Source organism: Trematomus bernacchii, unplaced genomic scaffold (assembly GCF_902827165.1).
Source record: "Trematomus bernacchii unplaced genomic scaffold, fTreBer1.1, whole genome shotgun sequence".
NCBI lineage: Eukaryota > Metazoa > Chordata > Actinopteri > Perciformes > Nototheniidae > Trematomus > Trematomus bernacchii.
The window spans coordinates 850,263-870,742 of record NW_022987550.1 but is presented as its reverse complement, the minus strand read 5'-3'; the positions used below and the strand labels follow the sequence as shown (position 1 = coordinate 870,742).

Here is a 20,480-nt window from a genome sequence, read left to right as displayed (position 1 = left end):
GGGAACTTCAGTCTCATGCTTTGACTGAAGATGAAGACAGAGGATCGGCATGTCGCCGACAACTGTAAACAGGCTTATCTGTTTGAGCAACTGGCTCAGTGCAGAGAAGTACACAGGGTTGGGAGAGAGTGTAAGAGAGAGAGAGAGAGAGAGAGAGAGAGAGAGAGAGGTTCCAGGTTGTTGTGTTACAAATATTCAGGAGAATATTTGTCATTGTTCCAATGATAATAAACATTTGTATAAAGCATATTTGTCCACTCATATGTTGATAAGAATATTAAAAACTTGAAAAATATTCCTCTAAGGTACATTTAGAACAGATAAAAAATGTGCGATTAATTTGCGATTAATCGCGATTAACTATTTTAATTGACTGACAGCCCTAAAGAATAGATATCCACGTTGACCCCAAGATGTGTAAATTCATTTTTTATTGATACTAGGTTTCTGTCCATTCTTCCAAATATGGATTTGGATTAGAAGTGATCATGCAGATGACGACACATTTTCCATCTGCAAAATTGTTCTGTCTTCATCTGAAGTGTAAGATATGCAGAGCGTTGACTCTTCAATGTTACTGCGTCCCAATCAGGTTTCTCCTCCAGAATGATGCTTCGTTTCTTCCAGCTTTAAATGAAATGGTGCACATAAACTGAAGAATAGATTGGAGCCCTGCCAGGAACGTCTCTGCGTTTTCCACCTCGAGGCTTTCACACTTAGGACAGTCTCTCTCTGGAATCTGTGAAGAGAAAGAAAGACACAGAGATATCGGTCAAAGTGTTTAGGGTGACACAAACACGACCTAAATACCGGTAAGAGCAACGTTTTTTTATAACAATTGTTATTCATGTTCTGCCTCCTGCATGTGTTGGAGCTGATGTTCATTGCAGATGATACAGTAATGTATGTACAGTAAGAGACAGAAAAAGAAAAGGAAAAAAGCTGATCTGTAACCCATAGTCATTTAGCTAAATCTGAAGTGGCTTATGAACTCTTTACTCCTTTATTAGTCATTTGTTTTTCTATTAAGCGAGACGTTTTCCAACATGAAATGGATTGGTGTCTTCATCGACTCAACCCTCGACTTCAAGCTGCTAAAATGTATTTTCATGAAATGATTCTCATACATACTGTTTGACAACTTGGTCTTTTTCCATTGAGATGCATTCATATAAGCTGTACAACAAACCCTAACTATAAAGATACCATTACTGTGATATACTTAGCTCATTTGGGATTATTTGCTAAAAATATCTTATTACGTTTCACAGTATTGTTGTCTCAAGGATCACAGTTTGAAATTTGCCCACATTTGAAGTCATGCTCAATACAAAGATGCATCTTTTAAATAAGTCAATGCTTTGTTTAGCTGTCGATAGAATAGGATAACAGATGGAGAAAAGGCAGCTCCTCCTGATCCTCAAACTCCATTGTATTAGTTCTCAGTGTTTACATGGATGTGCTACTAATCTTCTTATTGCCTTGCTAAGCTCTTTACCAGTTATAACACGCAGCTTTTCCACACACCGGCACTTGGCAGGTGAGTGTGTGTAGCAATAAATACCTGAGTGACAATTATCTGAGCCTCCAGGGGGAAAAGACTCACTTTTAATTTCTGATTTAAACAAACAAATCATTGTTTTCATTTCTGCTCATCCGTGTCTCTGTTTGAGCTTGCAATAAATTAGGTGGGCGGGGGTTATGATCATCATTTTACATTTTTCCCACAACAGACATCAGGATGCCATATTTTTGAGTTGTCAAACCTCCACCATACCCCGGGCAAAGTGTACTGAGATTTTCAAAACTATATACCTGCCTAGACATCGCCTCTTTCTGTGAGCGTAGCTAATACTGTGTCTACATTGTTGATTTAATACATGCGTACTGTTGAGATCTCCATATCAGGTTGAATAATTAAAATGAAAGTTAGTTATAATCGAATATAATCAATTATATTCGATTATAACCCACAATGAAAAGGCTGCATATTTTATGATTTTCTATATTTACAGTATAAACAAAACACAAGTGGTTTGTTAAGTTGAGTGTAAGGCCTGTAATGGTTTATGGGTGTCACTGATAAGAAGGCAGTTTCTTCCCTCTCCCCTCACAGCAGTACACAGGGAGGGGGGCTCCTGACTTAAGGAGAAATACATTGAGGCCCCAAAAAGGTGGTTATGCCATAGCCGAGAATAATATTTTGCAAGTCCTGCAGAGTAGGGGTCATGTCCTTTTTACACAAACATGGGAAGGTGTGTCTTATGCCAGAGCCATAGAATATGTCTGGTCATGTCCAGTTCTTTACATCAGAGGCCATGCCCAGTTTCCACAAATATGGGTATGGAGGAGGTGTCTTTAGGTTTTTCTATCCTGTTTTCGAGCATAAAGACACTGGCAGATGGGGAGGAATTGGCTTTTTTGGAGAGAGAGAGAGAAAGCAGGGGGGGGGGATCCCCTGGTATGCTCTCTCTCTGTAACGCTCTCTCCCTGGAGAGCTGGTTTTTGCTCTCGGTAAGGTTCTCTCAAACTTGGTAACTATTGCGTAAATCTCTGTGTATTGAATGCTGAGGGAATGGTTTAAATGAGAGTTGTGAGTTGGGATCTTAAACCTACCATTCTTTAAATGGGCTGGGATCTTATACCTACCATTCTTTAAATGGGCTGGGATCTTATACCTACCATTCTTTAAATGGGCTGGGATCTTATACCTACCATTCTTTAAATGGGCTGGGATCTTAAACCTACCATTCTTTAAATGGGCTGGGATCTTAAACCTACCATTCTTTAAATGGGCTGGGATCTTATACCTACCATTCTTTAAATGGGCTGGGATCTTATACCTACCATTCTTTAAATGGGCTGGGATCTTAAACCTACCATTCTTTAAATGGGCTGGGATCTTAAACCTACCATTCTTTAAATGGGCTGGGATCTTATACCTACCATTCTTTAAATGGGCTGGGATCTTATACCTACCATTCTTTAAATGGGCTGGGATCTTATACCTACCATTCTTTAAATGGGCTGGGATCTTATACCTACCATTCTTTAAATGGGCTGGGATCTTATACCTACCATTCTTTAAATGGGTTGGGATCATATACCTACCATTCTTGAGATGTGTGGGAATTAACTATGAATTAAGGTTTTAGATTAGAAAATAACCCCAGCATGATATGTTTAGTATGATGATAATGTTGTAACGAGAGAAGGTAAAAACCCTGAATTAGTTTGGACCTATTTTTCTTCAAATAAACTGATCCCACCTTTTGGATTGGGACAACTTAAAAGACATCTGCGCTCTCCTCTCCTGCTTGAAAGGTAAGATCGCACACTGCCACACTCACACTTAGGTAGGGCCACACCTCATTTACTGATATCAAAGTCCTTCGGGATTGCTTAAACAGATTTAGGGGGTTCTCTGAATTGAAACAGCAGTTAATTGAACCTGGTTCTTCGGGGAGTTAATAGAGGTGAGATCTTGCTGATCGTTGGTGGATCTGAGCCAAGCAGTAAACTTACATAGACTCAATAACTTCGGTTAGGTCAATTAGGAGGTCTGAGTAATTTAAGTTCGGAATAAATTATCGGATGACTCCCGACTCTTACAGTACTCTGTTCACACCTGGTTGCATTCTCTCCAAACACAAATCTTTATCTGTGCTTCCAGGGAAAAAAGCCTCATGATGAGACTCATTTCTTTTCATTTCTGCTCATCATATGTGGGCAGGGGTCATGACTTTATTCCTACGACAGGGGTCAGGATGGCACATTTTTGGAGTTGTCAAACCTCCACCCTACACCGGACAAAGAGTACTGAGATTTTCAAACTATACCTGCCTAGACAATGCCTCTTTCTGTGAGCGTAACTTACACTGTGTCTAATATTTTGAATACATCCCTTCGTACACTGTTAACACCTGGTTGCGTTCTCTCCAAACACAAATCTATATCCAGGTAAAAAAGCCTCATGGTGAGCCAAGCTTCTGCTCATCAATGCCTTTGTTTGGGCTTGCTTAGGCTGCACTAAAACAGGCAGGCAGGGGTCATGACTTTATTCCTACAGCAGGTATCAGGATGGCACAGTTTTGTTGTAATACTCCACCATACACCGGACAAAATGTACTGCGGTTTTCTAAAATAGTTATCTCGAAACACGCCTTCTGTGCTATCACCAGAACTGACCTTTAGCGCCATTGGCTTGCTAGTTAGCAGCGTTATTGTTCACGGTACCAAATCATTATACTCTGCTGAATGAACCCAGTAGAGTTAAAGGTAGCATCTTTACCACACCACTGTAGAGGTTAGTGTGTTAAATAATAATTAAAAAAACCTCACATGTATAACTTTTAGTTCTATAGTGCTGTAAAGCGATCGCGGCTGTTCCCGCCACTTCCGTTTCGTAGCAAATATGCTTAGAATTGGGGCTGGCAAGTGTCCGGGACTCTTAATTTTGGACCGTTTATGTTTGCACCATCTGGTACTTATTGTGCATTTTGCCATACTCGGCACTGGAGAGCACTTATGTACTCAAAACAGCAAATGTAAGACACAAATTGAGACACAGGGCTAACGTTTGCTAAGCTTGTTTCTCTGATGACTTAAGATCCAAATGTTGAGAATGTTTTTGCTGGGAAAGTAAAAGCCGCAAAGGTCTCTTAACATCCCCAAAAACTACAAACATTGATTAAAAGCAATAAAGAAACTGAATGAAATGGTTTCATGTTAAAAATCAGTGTTTCCCTAGGGAACAAAATGGCTTACTTTTTACAACCAAATTATCAACAGATGTCTTTGTGTCTCCAAAACAAATGGACCACATGAATAAAACTGGAGTAAAACTGGTGTAAAACTGGTGTAAAACTGGAGTAAAACTGGTGTAAAACTGGTGTAAAACTGGAGTAAAACTGGTGTAAAACTGGAGTAAAACTGGTATAAAACTGGTGTAAAATTGGGGTAAAACTGGTGTAAAGCTGGTGTAAAACTGATATAAAACTGGTGTAAAACTGATATAAAACTGGTGTAAAATTGGGGTAAAACTGGTATGAAACTGATATAAAACTGGTGTAAAGCTGGTGTAAAACTGATATAAAATTGGTGTAAAACTGGTGTAAAACTGGTATGAAACTGGTATAAAATTGGGGTAAAACTGGTATGAAACTGGTGTAAAACTGATATAAAACTGGTGTAAAGCTGGTGTAAAACTGGTGTAAAGCTGGTGTAAAGCTGGTGTAAAACTGGTGTAAAACTGGTATGAAACTGGTGTAAAACTGATATAAAACTGGTGTAAAGCTGGTGTAAAACTGGTGTAAAACTGATATAAAACTGGTGTAAAATTGGGGTAAAACTGGTGTAAAAAGTAATATTTTGTGTTTTTCCCTGCACGCCGTTGGGCGGCTGCTAACGTTAGCTCATCTCGTTTCTCTGATCATTTGAGATCCAGACGTCCCGTGACTAAAATCCTTCAATAAACAGTTTCAATGTGTAATTAAGACTGTAGTGATGTCTCCTCTCTTTCTCCCTACTTACCATTTCACCAAATGAATCAAGAATGCTGAACATCGCTGTTTTGTGTTTGCTGATGTTGGAGAGATCGGCTGCTTCCCACTCCAAGAACAGGACGTTAATTTCGTTAATCAAACAGTTCATGGTCGACTGGGAGCAATTCTGCGGGACAGAGATAGAAACCAGTAAGATACCAACATGCTCTCTTTTTCTTCCAACAATATTTGTATTGAAGTTTTCAAATATAACGAACATTACACATACATAAAACGGTCAGTCTAGGTGGCAGATACAGTGTACAATCAAATGAATAGGCATGCAAATAAACACAGGTCAGTATACAGATGATACATGGATAACAAAGTACAGAAATCTGTAGAGACAATACATACTGATATACACCTGAACATCAGCAGGAGAGGACTCTTTAAAGTAGAGACACTACATACTGATATACACCTGGACATCAGCAGGAGAGGACTCTTTAAAGTAGAGACACTACATACTGATATACACCTGAACATCAGCAGGAGAGGACTCTTTAAAGTAGAGACACTACATACTGATATACACCTGAACATCAGCAGGAGAGGACTCTTTAAAGTAGAGACACTACATACTGATATACACCTGAACATCAGCAGGAGAGGACTCTTTAAAGTAGAGACACTACATACTGATATACACCTGAACATCAGCAGGAGAGGACTCTTTAAAGTAGAGACACTACATACTGATATACACCTGAACATCAGCAGGAGAGGACTCTTTAAAGTAGAGACACTACATACTGATATACACCTGAACATCAGCAGGAGAGGACTCTTTAAAGTAGAGACACTACATACTGATATACACCTGGACATCAGCAGGAGAGGACTCTTTAAAGTAGAGACACTATATACTGATATACACCTGAACATCAGCAGGAGAGGACTCTTTAAAGTAGAGACACTACATACTGATATACACCTGAACATTAGCAGGAGAGGACTCTTTAAAGTAGAGACACCACATACTGATATACACCTGAACATCAGCAGGAGAGGACTCTTTAAAGTAGAGACACTACATACTGATATACACCTGAACATCAGCAGGAGAGGACTCTTTAAAGTAGAGACACTACATACTGATATAAACCTGAACATCAGCAGGAGAAAACTCTTTAAAGTAGAGACACTAAATACTGATATACACCTGAACATCAGCAGGAGAGGACTCTTTAAAGTAGAGACACTACATACTGATATACACCTGAACATCAGCAGGAGAGGACTCTTTAAAGTAGAGACACTACATACTGATATACACCTGAACATCAGCAGGAGAGGACTCTTTAAAGTAGAGACACTACATACTGATATACACCTGAACATCAGCAGGAGAGGACTCTTTAAAGTAGAGACACTACATACTGATATACACCTGAACATCAGCAGGAGAGGACTCTTTAAAGTAGAGACACTACATACTGATATACACCTGAACATCAGCAGGAGAGGACTCTTTAAAGTAGAGACACTACATACTGATATACACCTGAACATCAGCAGGAGAGGACTCTTTAAAGTAGAGACACTACATACTGATATACACCTGAACATCAGCAGGAGAGGACTCTTTAAAGTAGAGACACTACATACTGATATACACCTGAACATCAGCAGGAGAGGACTCTTTAAAGTAGAGACACTAAATACTGATATACACCTGAACATCAGCAGGAGAAAACTCTTTAAAGTAGAGATACTAAATACTGATATACACCTGAACATCAGCAGGAGAGGACTCTTTAAAGTAGAGACACTACATACTGATATACACCTGAACATCAGCAGGAGAGGACTCTTTAAAGTAGAGACACTACATACTGATATACACCTGAATATCAGCAGGAGAGGACTCTTTAAAGTAGAGACACTACATACTGATATACACCTGAACATCAGCAGGAGAGGACTCTTTAAAATAGTGACACTACATACTGATATACACCTGAACATCAGCAGGAGAGGACTCTTTAAAGTAGAGACACTACATACTGATATACACCTGAACATCAGCAGGAGAGGACTCTTTAAAGTAGTGACAGTGAGTAATGTTCCTGCCATGAATTAGATAATGTGTGGATTATTTTTAGAGAATCTTAATTCCTGTGTTCCAGTAATAACTTTGGACCAAATCTCTGAAATCTCTGATGATGCAGTCTCTCATTTATTGTATAAAACCATGCTTTTGTTTATATAAGTAGTAAACAGACTTCACAGATGTAGAACTGGTGGAGGATCAGAAGTTATTATGCTACTACTTCCTGTTGACAGCTCAATACATGTGGACCATCTGGAGTTAAAGAGTATGAGGCACAGCAATACAAGTGAACTCTGGCTACCTTTTTGTGAATTACATAACGATGAATTTGCTTAAACAAACATTTACATAAAGCCAAATGTATTTTAGGCAAGGCAAGTTTATTTATATAGCACCTTTCAACACAAGGCATTGTGATTTTAAGTTTATTAAAGGGGACCTATCATGCAAAATGCACTTTTGTACGTCTTTTCTACATGAACATGTGTCCCCGGTGTTCCAGGGAACTCACCAAGTGTCAGAAAACACAACCCTCTCTATTTTCCTCCATACCCAAATCTCTAAAAAAGGGGCTGCAACGGATCTGATAAAAACTGATCCAGATTTGAACACTGTCCTGACGTCAGGACGGTGGCGCTACGGCTATTGGGCCAACTCCATCAATCAGGAGGAGACAACCACGGCCATTGCCGTTCGAAAGCGCTGGAGACGCTGTAGTACATATGCCAGGCCTGTAAGTGGCGCTGTAGTCTGCCACAAAAGCAGCGAAGAAGACTTCCCGCCCATAGTTACCATGGTTACCCTTCTGTTTATTCTCCGCTGTGGCTTTCTTTCTCCCTCCCCGAGGCAAGCGTTTGCTCCCGCTGCTTTAATTCAATGCAATCCCTCCCCGTCGAGGCAAGCACTGTAACTCTCTCCGGTTAGTCCACCAGCAGATGACAAACACCCACCTCTCCGCCTCTTCCAAGGAACGAGGGGACCGTGCGGCAGAGTTTCAGTTTCAGTTTCTTTCGCCGGTCAAGATGTCCGTTAAAGTTTAAATCTTCCGGACAAAATTAGAAAAGTGCCGGTCAAAGTTCTTCTTTGTTATTTATTGAGCTTTAAAACAAATGAATAACGACTCTATATAATAAAACACGGAGGACGGAGATCTCTTTTTCTCCCCCTCTTGTGACAGCCCAGCAGCTGATCAGAGCACGTCTCCCCTCTCCTGCAGGGGGGCGTGGTCAGCAGAATCAGACCCGTAGACAGCAAACAGCACATAGAGCGAAATGAGGCATGGCTAAAATGCATGATCTGTTTGGTATTTTGAAAACAGAAACGTATAAATATACCTTATATAGGTATGGCCCTACAATATATCATTTAAATATAGCATGATAGGTCCACTTTAAGTTTATATTAGAAAGATTTGTTGATGTAATTTAAGCAGCCGAGGACTTTTGTGAAAGCATCAGATCTCAAATGATAATAACAAGTATTTCAGGTGTCAGAGTGAAGAAGAAGAAGAAGAAGAAGAAGAAGAAGAAGAAGAAGAAGAAGAAGAAGAAGAAGAAGAAGAAGAAGAAGAAGAAGAAGAAGAAGAAGAAGAAGAAGAAGAAGAAGAAGAAGAAGAAGAAGAAGAAGAAGAAGAAGAAGAAGAAGAAGAAGAAGTAGTTCATACCTTGTATTGATCAACGGTGGGTGTGTACAGTTCGCACTCCAACGATTTCTAAGAAAAAGATAAAATGACGTGGTGAATACGAGCTATTACACGTTTGTATAGTAACATGCATGCCAGATTTCTGTCCTGGCAACGACATGATATTGTGTGATTTGTAACGTTTGTTATTTCCCTCACAACAAGTTGTTTGTCTTAACGATCATTTGATAGAACGGGTTTTTCTCCTTCTACAGTAAAGTGAGTTATACTCTATATAAGTACTTCAAGTAAAAGTATCTCTTGAGCAGTAAAATGTGGTTAAAGTACTTCAAGTTAAAGTATCTATAGTACAATAACATGTGGTTAAAGTACTTAAAGTAAAAGTATTGATGGCGCAGTAAAATGTTATATATCTATGTTTCTGGCTAGTATAATCTGAAGTAATTCCTCATATTCTGTGAGAACATATTTTTGTTTTATACAATTTCCATAGATTTTCCACCTAAAATTCCAATGTTTCTGACACATCTTTGGGAAAGTTCTTCAAATATTTTCAGGTATTTTTCAGACTTTTTCCACATATTTTTCTGAATTGACTCTGCATTTTACTCCTGTGTCACGATGTGGTCCTGTTCTCTGCTTTATATACTGTAGACCTGCAGATCTGTTCGTCAGTGTGATGAAGCAGCTGATGCGCTGTGGACTGAGTTGTAAAAGCTGTTATCTACTTTATTTTTGTATTACTTTTACTATCTGTATTATGTTGCATTGTTGGAGAAGCCTGTGACCTAAGATTTTCAACGACATAATTACTCTGTAGCTATGTTAGTTTGACAATAAAGAACCTTGAACCTTGAACCTTGAACCTTGTAACAAGTGACATGTAATGTGTGTAAAACAGAACTTCTGTGAACTCTTCATGTGAAATCTGAGATGAGATGCATTAGACATCTGAACTTTCAACTGAACTAAAACTTGAGAGTCAAATTAAATCGGTAGAAAAACAAGCTTTTATCTTCTTAGGCAGCTAGCCAAAATAAAACCTTTTCTCTCCAGACAGCAGTTTAGACAGTAATCCACTCGTCACCACTCGGCTGCTTACTGTAACTCTCTCTACATGGGGGTCAGTGGGTCCTCCCTCGCTCATCTGCAGCTGGTGCAAAATGCCGCAGCAAGGCTTTTAACTGGCACACGGAAATATGACCACATTTCCCCCATTTTGGCTTCGCTCCATTGGCTGCCAATACATTTTAGGATTCATTTCAAAATCATTTGATTTACTTTAAATCCCTAAATGGCATGACCCCCCCATATCTTTCTGAGCTGCTACACCCTTACACGCCCAACCGCCCTCTCAGGTCAGCGGATCAACTGCTCCTGAACGTGCCCAGAACCAAGTCAAAACTCAGAGGGGGCCGTTGCTTCTCTGTATCAGACAGGCCTCCACACTGTGGAACGATCTGCCCCTGCACATCAGACAGGCCTCCACACTGTGGAACCATCTGCCCCTGCACATCAGACAGGCCTCCACACTGTGGAACCATCTGCCCCTGCACATCAGACAGGCCTTCACACTGTGGAACCATCTGCCCCTGCACATCAGACAGGCCTCCACACTGTGGAACCATCTGCCCCTGCACATCAGACAGGCCTCCACACTGTGGAACCACCTGCCCCTGCACATCAGACAGGCCTCCACACTGTGGAACCATCTGCCCCTGCACATCAGACAGGCCTCCACACTGTGGAACCATCTGCCCCTGCACATCAGACAGGCCTCCACACTGTGGAACCATCTGCCCCTGCACATCAGACAGGTCCCACACTGTGGAACCATCTGCCCCTGCACATCAGACAGGCCTCCACACTGTGGAACCATCTGCCCCTGCACATCAGACAGGTCCCACACTGTGGAACCATCTGCCCCTGCACATCAGACAGGCCTCCACACTGTGGAACCATCTGCCCCTGCACATCAGACAGGCCTCCACACTGTGGAACCATCTGCCCCTGCACATCAGACAGGCCTCCACACTGTGGAACCATCTGCCCCTGCACATCAGACAGGCCTCCACACTGTGGAACCATCTGCCCCTGCACATCAGACAGGCCTCCACACTGTGGAACCATCTGCCCCTGCACATCAGACAGGCCTCCACACTGTGGAACCATCTGCCCCTGCACATCAGACAGGCCTCCACACTGTGGAACCATCTGCCCCTGCACATCAGACAGGTCCCACACTGTGGAACCATCTGCCCCTGCACATCAGACAGGTCCCACACTGTGGAACCATCTGCCCCTGCACATCAGACAGGCCTCCACACTGTGGAACCATCTGCCCCTGCACATCAGACAGGCCTCCACACTGTGGAACCATCTGTACTTGTTTTATGGTGTGTGAGCTGTGCTGTGTTATTATATTTTGTTAGTATGTTTTGTTCTTGTGTATTTGCCTGTACAGCACTTTGGTCAGGAGGTTTATAGTGCTCTATAAATAAAGCTGTATTGTATCTCGTTAGATTCATTTAAAGCCAGACACTCTACAGATAAACATGTTTTATTTCATGCACGGGTTAATTTGGAGGCTATTTCACTTCCATAAGAGACTAAGGGAAAGAAAACATGGACCAGAGAACAAGACCACATCGTGAAGCAGGAGTGAAATGCTTTTAACCCATCCTAGTACCAGGAGTCTACTAGGAGCAGTGGGCAGCTATTGTACAGCGCAATGGGAGTGGGGGGTGGGGGGTGGGGGGGGTTGTCTGGTGCCTTGCTCAAGGGCACCACGGCAGGGCAGGAGGTGAACTTGGACCTTTCCAAGTAGCAGTCCACACTCCATACTTTAGGTCTGTTTGGGGACTTGAACCGGCGACCCTACGGCTCCCAGTCCAAGCCCCTACTGACTGAGCCACTGCCGGACTTTCCAAATATTGGAATTATGTGGAAAATCTATAGAAATTGTATAAAACAAAGATATGTTAAATCTCACAGAATATAATCACTTACTTCAGATTATACTAGCCAGAAACATAGATATAAAACATTTTACTGCGCCATCAATACTTTTACTTTTAGTACTTAAGTTACATTTTACTGTACAAGTGATACTTTAAGTACTTTAACTACATTTTACTGTACAAGAGATACTAAGTACTTCAACTACATTTTACTGTACAAGAGATACTAAGTACTTCAACTACATTTTACTGGACAAGAGATACTAAGTACTTCAACTACATTTTACTGTACAAGAGATACTAAGTACTTTAACTACATTTGACTGTACAAGAGATACTTTAAGTATACTTTAACTACATTTGACTGTACAAGTGATACTTTAAGTACTTTAACTACATTTGACTGTACAAGAGATACTTTAAGTATACTTTAACTACATTTGACTGTACAAGAGATACTTTAAGTACTTTAACTACATTTGACTGTACAAGAGATACTTTAAGTACTTTAACTACATTTGACTGTACAAGAGATACTTTAAGTACTTTAACTACATTTGACTGTACAAGAGATACTTTAAGTACTTTAACTACATTTGACTGTACAAGAGATACTTTAAGTACTTTAACTACATTTTACTGTACAAGTGATACTTTAAGTACTTTAACCACATAATGCCTACTTTCCATATTTAAACATTGTTATTTATTTTCATAGGTTGTCATTATGCTTTGCTTATTATTTTCATTTTAAAACATATTTTTCTAAATATTCCTGTGTTTTCTCTTGTCTTGAATCCTCCAGCTTGTTCTTGATCCATGTCATCTCTACGTTCGGTTCAGATAGATCAAACCAAACGGGATCTCTTTTACGTCATCAAACCATTCTTATTTTTTTAATACGTTCTTCTTTTATATATTGATCACAGTTGCTTTTAAGACTTAAACTACATGTTCCTGAAACTCGAATGATTTGACCTCAGAAACATTTTCCATGCATGACTTTAGTTGTCTAGTATTTTCACTTTGTGGCATTAGTACTTTTACTTGAATAAAGTCTACGAATACTACCAATGGCATGTCTTAATATTACTCGTAATACTTTTCTTATTTCCTTGCAGAGTGACCGATGGTTCCTCTGTGTCTCTGCATCACTTGTATCTCCACATGCCTCAGTGGAAGGAGCTTTATTTAAACAACTATTCTGTTTCACATCTCGCTGATACTTCCTTTTTATATTTAGCTCATTTTGATCAGAATCTAGACAGAAATATAACATAAATACAAATAATATGAAATAAAAAACGTAAGATATAACATTTAAATGTAATATTTCATTCTGACATTTATATTTAATGTTTAGACGTAACATGTACACTTTGATTTGATTTTGAGGATTTCAGATACAATCTAATATTTTGATTATGATTTTATATTTAAATGTAATACTTAGATTCATTTGAGTTTTTAGAACAATTTAGGGAAAAACACATGTTGTCGCTCGGAGCCTGTATCTTTTTTATTTAGGTAACTAAACTTAATTTGAACATGAGACACAACACGTTTCGACGGGAGATGATTAGGGCCACTTGTTTAGAAATCTCAGAATTCAGAGATTTAAATCAGAATTCAGAGAATTTCTTTTTTTACTTTAATCCTTTAATTTAGACATTTATCTCAGAACAAAATGAACCCCACTTCTGGTCATATCCTTAATGCAGGATCAGATACCAAACTCTGATTGATATATTGATATATTGATAAAGACGGAGAAGGAGTCTCTCACCACTTCTCCGGCTGCTTTGATGTCACATTCTTTTTTATTTGGACTAAGCATTAGATGTAATACTAACATCTAATACTTAGTCATAGATTTAACATTTATTATAATTACATGTATTTATTTTTTGGTAAAATAAAGGATTCATTCTTTAATTCAAATCTGACATTTTTTGTCAGAATTTTGCGAAAAAACACAACTCTGACTTTTTTCTCAGGACTACAAAAAAAAACACTTATTGTCAAATAATTTTTTTTTTAAATCACACGTGGCCCTAATCGTATTCCGTACATTTCAACCTGAGATTCAATTTCTGTTTAAACAATGTAGAAAGGATTTTCCAAAACCACTAAGACTACAACACATGTATCCTTTCAGATAGTACTCTGTTTCTTCATGCACACTTTATTGATTTTTAAATGTGTTTTATGTCTTGTATGTTGCATTGTTGGCGGAGCCTGGGACTTTTGACCCTCCTATCTTCACTGTAGCTACTGTGCATAAAGCCATGAAACTCTGATGTATGTAATATAAGACAGATATAGAGTCTCTCACCAGTTCTTTGGCTTTCATTAGGAGTTTCCCGACATTGGTTTGGAGGTCTATAGAGCAGTTCCTGGCCGGCGCGGCGGTCAGACAGACGAGACACAGAGACACACTCACGAGAAATAACGCCCCCCTCAGCATGGCACGGGCATCACATCGGTCTTCAACATCATCTTCATCATCTTCTTCCTGGTCCTCACACTGCGCGCTCACAGAGACACTCAGCCTCCATGTTTCCTCAGGAGTCGCCTTCAAATCCTGAAAACTGGAGATTTCTGTAAGTTCCACGGAGCAGAGAAGCTCTTCCTGTAATCCTGCTCGAGTTTGAATCCCAGACCATCTGAGAAAATAGTAAAAAAAGTCTCTAAAAATTCCTTAAACATTGGTTTGAATCCCATTCAATCCAAGGGAAGCTTTTGCAGTAAATGTGTTTGAATCCTAGACAGTCTGAGGGGAAGCTTTCTCAGTACAGATTTAAAGTCTTGTCACAAAAACAGTCACAAAAAATATTAAAAAATGGTTTTGAGTCTCAGACAATCCAAAGGAAGCTTTTACAATAAATGCTTAACGTTTCTGTGCAAACAAATCCTTCAAAGTGAGTTTGAATCCAGGCAGTCTGAGGGGAAATCTCTCTCTTAAAGTCTTGTTCCAAAAAAAAAGTCATCCAAAAACTCTTTCAAAGAAGGGTTTTAGAAAGTCTAAATGAAGGAGCTGTTCACATCATGTTTACAACTCGACTCCCTCAGAAAATCCTCCAGTCGAGTGGTCCGCAGATGTGTGTAAAGTGACTCCAGAGAGACATCAGAGCTCCGGCTGCGCAGCTGTGTTTCGATCATGTGTCTCTACAGAAATGCACCAATGCTCCAGGAAAGAAAAGACAAGAAGAGCGTTTCCGAACACCAGCGGCTGACTTGTACCGAGCTTCGTCTCCGTCTCCACCTTCCTCTTTCTCACCCCTCCTCTTTTGGTTTTTCTGATAAGATCTCAACACCCTCTTTGCTCAGACTCTCCGCCTTCTTCTTCTTCTTCTTCTTCTTCTTCTTCTTCTTCTTCTTCTTCTTCTTCTTCTTCTTCTTCTTCTTCTTCTTCTTCTTCTTCTTCTTCTTCTTCTTCTTCTTCTTCTTCTATCTTCTTCTTCTTCTTCTTCTTCTTCTTCTTCTTCTTCAGCGTCTGATCGTCGTCATTAGGCTGCAGGAACAGAGATCTGAAGGAATCAGCAGAAAGAAGGAGACTGAGGAATGTAAATCCACGAACAGACACTTTCACTGATTACTGAAGTGTTTAGCTTCAGGGCTGGCTAACTCATTCACGTTATGGACCACATGGAGTCACACATGCTCAAACTCATTCACGTTATGGACCACATGGAGTCACACATGCTCAAACTCATTGACTGTATGGAGCACATAGTGAAATGTGATCATACTATTGCACAATAACCTATATATAGAATGTTGCCCTTCCTTTTAGTTCAAGTAAGGACATACATGCATTCAATGGACCCTGCTGTAACAAACTACATTCTGCACACATTCACGGCCCACAATTCTTATCTTATAATATTTACTCTGATTTATAACAAGCAGAAGAAATATCCATCCACTGTTTGCATTGAATTATTTGTGCTTTACTGAAAACAATATACAGATCCAGGTGCACCCTGAGTGTGACTTCATGCAGCTGAAGGAAGTGTGAAAGTGATTTATAGATCAGGGTAGATTTCATCTGTATCTGCATCTCAGAATATTTGACCATCGGACGTTTTACCCGGCACATAATAGACAGATTTGTCTAGAAATCAGTCGAGAGAAGAACAGAGTCAGCATCCAGGGATTTATAAACTAAAATAGGAACAATAAAAACAGTAACATCTCCCAACTGTATAAAGTCTTACAGGAGATGAAGTCACATGAGGACGACAACAACTGGCATGAACAATTCTGGAATAAGATCGGATAAAAATGTTTCATTCAAAGAAGTCATTGAAACCATCAGGAACAAAATGGGAAATAGAAAGTAGAAAAGGGAAGGAGCTAAATGTCTTTAGATGCAAGTGATGAAAATCATTTAACCTGTTAAGCCCTGAGCCTGTTTTTCAGGTCTCAGGCTCGAAAATGACATTCCCAGAACAAATGACCATATCTTCCCTTCTAAAAGGGTTAAATTAATAATCTTTATTCTCAAAGTAATGATACACCTGTGAGTTGGATGTAGAAAAGTCAGAATCAATATAGATGTTTTTTATTTTAAAGAAAATTCAGATTTTACATAGTAAAAAACTGTAAATTATAGTGTCCGTCCAAAAATTATTTTTTACTTATAGTGAAAACTACCCTTGGATGATGGGTTAGTAGACTAAAAGCTTTAGGAATCCAAAGTACAACATATAATAAGTACCCTGTATCAAGATTGATGCAAAACAAGTGAAATTTGACGTTTTTAGAGAGATTTAGCCAAAAACCCCCACTTCTGGGGTCATTTGGGTGGATTTGACCTATCTCTGGCCCCCCTTGCTCGATTTTGATGAATGAAATCTCTTTATAACCGCTAGAGCCAATGGAATCGAGGGAAAGTTATATACACACCAAAACGTTAACAAATAAGGAGTGAGAGTGACGCGTTACCAAAACCGGAAGCTGCATACACTCTGGTGGCTACCATTAGCAGCTAACTTTTCCGCTCCGATTTTTACATAAAAAATGGAATTATGGATTATAAATAATTTTTTAAAAGGCACAGGTACATTATCAACCTATGGATCAACAGTTGTAGCATTTCTTTTTCGTTTTAATGCCATTGAACACGTCTTTTGACCTAATTGACAGCTACGGTGAGACGATCTGCCGTAAAAGCTCCGTAAAGGTACGTGTTGTGATGTCTGTGTTTGCTTCCCCTGTCGCAAGTTCGGATCGCTCAGTGATGATACTATACCTAAATAATCAGTGGAGTCTCAGCTTTAATCGGCTATATTGCATGTGCAGCTACGATAAGTAATAAGGGTATTTTTATCTTGAATTGTGTGCTGCAGTGCGTTAGAATATTTTCGCTCAGGGGTCATTTAGACGCTTCTTATGAGACTTGTGTTTTGTTTTGGTAAAAATGGTTCATATCTTCAGTTAGCTGAGATTCTTCCCGTTAATCTGGTGCTACACATTAATAGTTTCATAAATGTTAAGAAGCCCTGAGACATTATCTCGAAAACAAAACGGTGGGAGGGGTCCAATGGGGGGACCGCCGTGCTTAAAGTATTAAAAAACAAATGTTGGGTGAAAAGTCGCCCATTAGTTCCACAGTGGATATTGTTGCTAAATGCGCTAAAAGTCAAGTTATTTTCCCGTTAATTTGAGCTTCTTGTGCAGAAACCTTGGCAAACTTTTACCGTGGATCAAAAACATGACTGTATTTCGTACTAGTGTTCTCTAAAGAGTGTATAAGTTATTCATTATTATTCCCTTTGAGACTTGTTGTGTAAGATTTCGACAGATTTTCCACAAACACTGTTTTGTTTCAAGATAAAACTGGTCTTGAATCAATTAGAGGTTTTTCCTTCCCACGCTCACTATTTTATTTTCTCCTCAAAATCACGTTCCCACAGATCTAAACTGCATTCTCGATTACGCTTAGATAGACACGTATTTTCTCCCACATTTGTTTTGGACGTGACTCGAATACGTTTATCTTCTACATATCTTTGCCATTTATTATCTTGCTTTCCTAAAATGCACCCGACCACGCACAGGGCTGCTTATTCATTCGAACAATCCTGCTGGTCTTTATTATTATTATTATTATTATTATTAGGATACTATACGTCAGGAGTAGCCAACACGGTGCCCGCGGGCACTTGGTCGCCCGCAGGGGCAACGTGAGTCGCCCGCGGGGCATGTTCTAAAAATAGCTCGCCAAGCAAATCCAAAATGTATAAAATACACAAAACAAAAAAGGAAATGTAATTAAAAGAATCTACCCTATGCATAAACGAAACCTAAATCATAGCGAACTCTATCTACTTACTACAACTCTATATCTATCTAACACCCCTCCTCCCCCCACCCCCACAATGAATATCGACCAATCACGTTCTTGCTTGATTTGCGTTGCAGTCGGGAAGAAAAGCAATGTGGCACCTCCCCGCTGATTTTCCTTCTGGCAGAATCTACACCACACATCAGCCCCATTGAGCAGCCTATCATGCAGCCTATACAGCACATGAGGGGCAGAGCTTTACTCTGTGTGTTGCAACTTGCATATCTTTATTGCACTTGACGCACACATACGCATGGCGTAATTTCCACCTGGGACAGGGGGGAAATGTCCCCCGCTCTTTTCGAAATCCCGTTTGTGTCCCCCCACTTTACAAATATGTTTATTATTATTTTTTAACGCAAGCCGTCATCCACACGGAGGAGCACACAGCCTCTGTGAGCGAGCAAGAGAGAGAGAGAGAGAGAGCGAGCGAGACAGAGGGAGAGAGAGAGAGAGACAGAGGGAGAGAGAGAGAGACAGAGAGAGCGAGCGAGAGAGCTAGGGAGGGAGGGAGAGAGAGCTAGGGAGAGCACACCTTTATCTATAGATAAAGTAAGAAATCATTCCAATGTGTATAGGACAGTAAAAAAAACAAAAAACAGTTTGAAAGGGGATTGATTAGTAAAATCAGCATAAATAAAAAGAAAACATGCTAACTAGGAAACATCAGATAAGAATAAACCAGTTTAAATGATTTGTTATTGGTTGTGATCATATTCTAAAGAGGTTTGGATTATTGAAAAGTATACAGCTCTCTTTCATCTGAGTGTTGAGAGCTGTATCCATACATTCATGTTGTGCTCAAAGTGCTCCAGATTGATGCATTTCACTTCAACATTTAAAAATAATCTTCCCGGGGGTGCATGCCCCCCGACCCTAGAGGAGGTGAGGACCCCCCTAGAGGAGGTGAGGACCCCCCTGGAGGAGGTGAGGCCCGTCCACCCCCAAATAAAGCAGGTTAAAATAATTAGATTGCATACATGTTCTTTTAGAAAACACTGAAAACGGGTCCCACAGACCCAAACAGCACACAAAGGTTAAAGGTCAGCATATCATAATGTTAAAATGTGCTAAATATATACACTGCAAAAAACAAAAAAAAGAGGAGTAAAAGTAGCCCCCGACTTGTTTTATTTTTTGAAAGTAGCCCTCACCCTAAAAAAGGTTGGTGACCCCTGCTATACGTCTATACAAAGAGAAAATAATGTTACGACCCCTTACGTTTTCTGGCCACAGTAGTTGCTTTAATGTCACACCTGGAAGTAAGCATTCTCCTTACTGTCGACTGATTTGACAGTGATATCTGCACTACTCATCAACTCAAAAACACCAGATTATCCTTGTTCATTACACAACATTGATTGGTTTAAATTGTGTACAATGCTTTTGTGTTTTACCCCTTCGATTCAGAGAAACAAATAGTTTTTTCGGAGGCAAATATATGTAGAAAATAAACGTATTTGAGTCAAGTCTAAAACAAACGACGACGCTGAAGTTGGCTTCCGATTCAGAGCTTCCGATTTCGGCAGTTAAGGGGAAAGTTAAGGGACATTTAATTTACAGCGCTGAGCGAACAATCCTCCGTGTTTGAACCTCTTAAATCGCTGCATAGCCGATTTATTTGGACTGGATTATCCCAGAGAGTCTAAACATTCTTTATAACACAGTTTGAGATTTGTGAAACCTTTATTCTATATGTGAAAATACAAAAAAGGAAGATTTCAGTGCTTTTTTCGCATCCTGACCAGGGGCCTCATTTATAACGCCTTGCGTAGGATTCACGTGGGAAGGTTGCTTACGTAGTACAAAGCAAAAAAATAGGTACAGAAATTTTTCGATTCACAAAACATTGCGTACCGGCGAGGGAAGTGCGTACGGCACTCCCTACGCCTGTTTCCCTTTATAAATCACAATCGACTCGTAACGC

The 20,480-nt window shown here is 39.8% G+C and overlaps 1 protein-coding gene across 2 annotated transcripts; it reads right to left on the bottom strand.

The window, feature by feature from the left end:
• Positions 1-411: 411 nt before the first annotated feature.
• il15l (interleukin 15, like) lies at positions 412-15,624 on the bottom strand. 2 transcript variants are annotated; one of them, XM_034123733.1, is made up of 4 exons: positions 14,537-15,624; positions 9,263-9,310; positions 5,533-5,670; positions 412-739 (listed from the first exon to the last, which is right to left on the bottom strand). In XM_034123733.1, exons 1-4 carry the CDS (start codon positions 14,666-14,668, stop codon positions 575-577), a joined length of 483 nt encoding a protein of 160 aa, XP_033979624.1. In that variant the 5' UTR covers positions 14,669-15,624; the 3' UTR covers positions 412-574. The 2 variants fall into 2 exon arrangements, with proteins under 2 accessions (XP_033979624.1, XP_033979625.1); XM_034123734.1 differs by lacking the exon at positions 9,263-9,310.
• Positions 15,625-20,480: the final 4,856 nt, after the last annotated feature.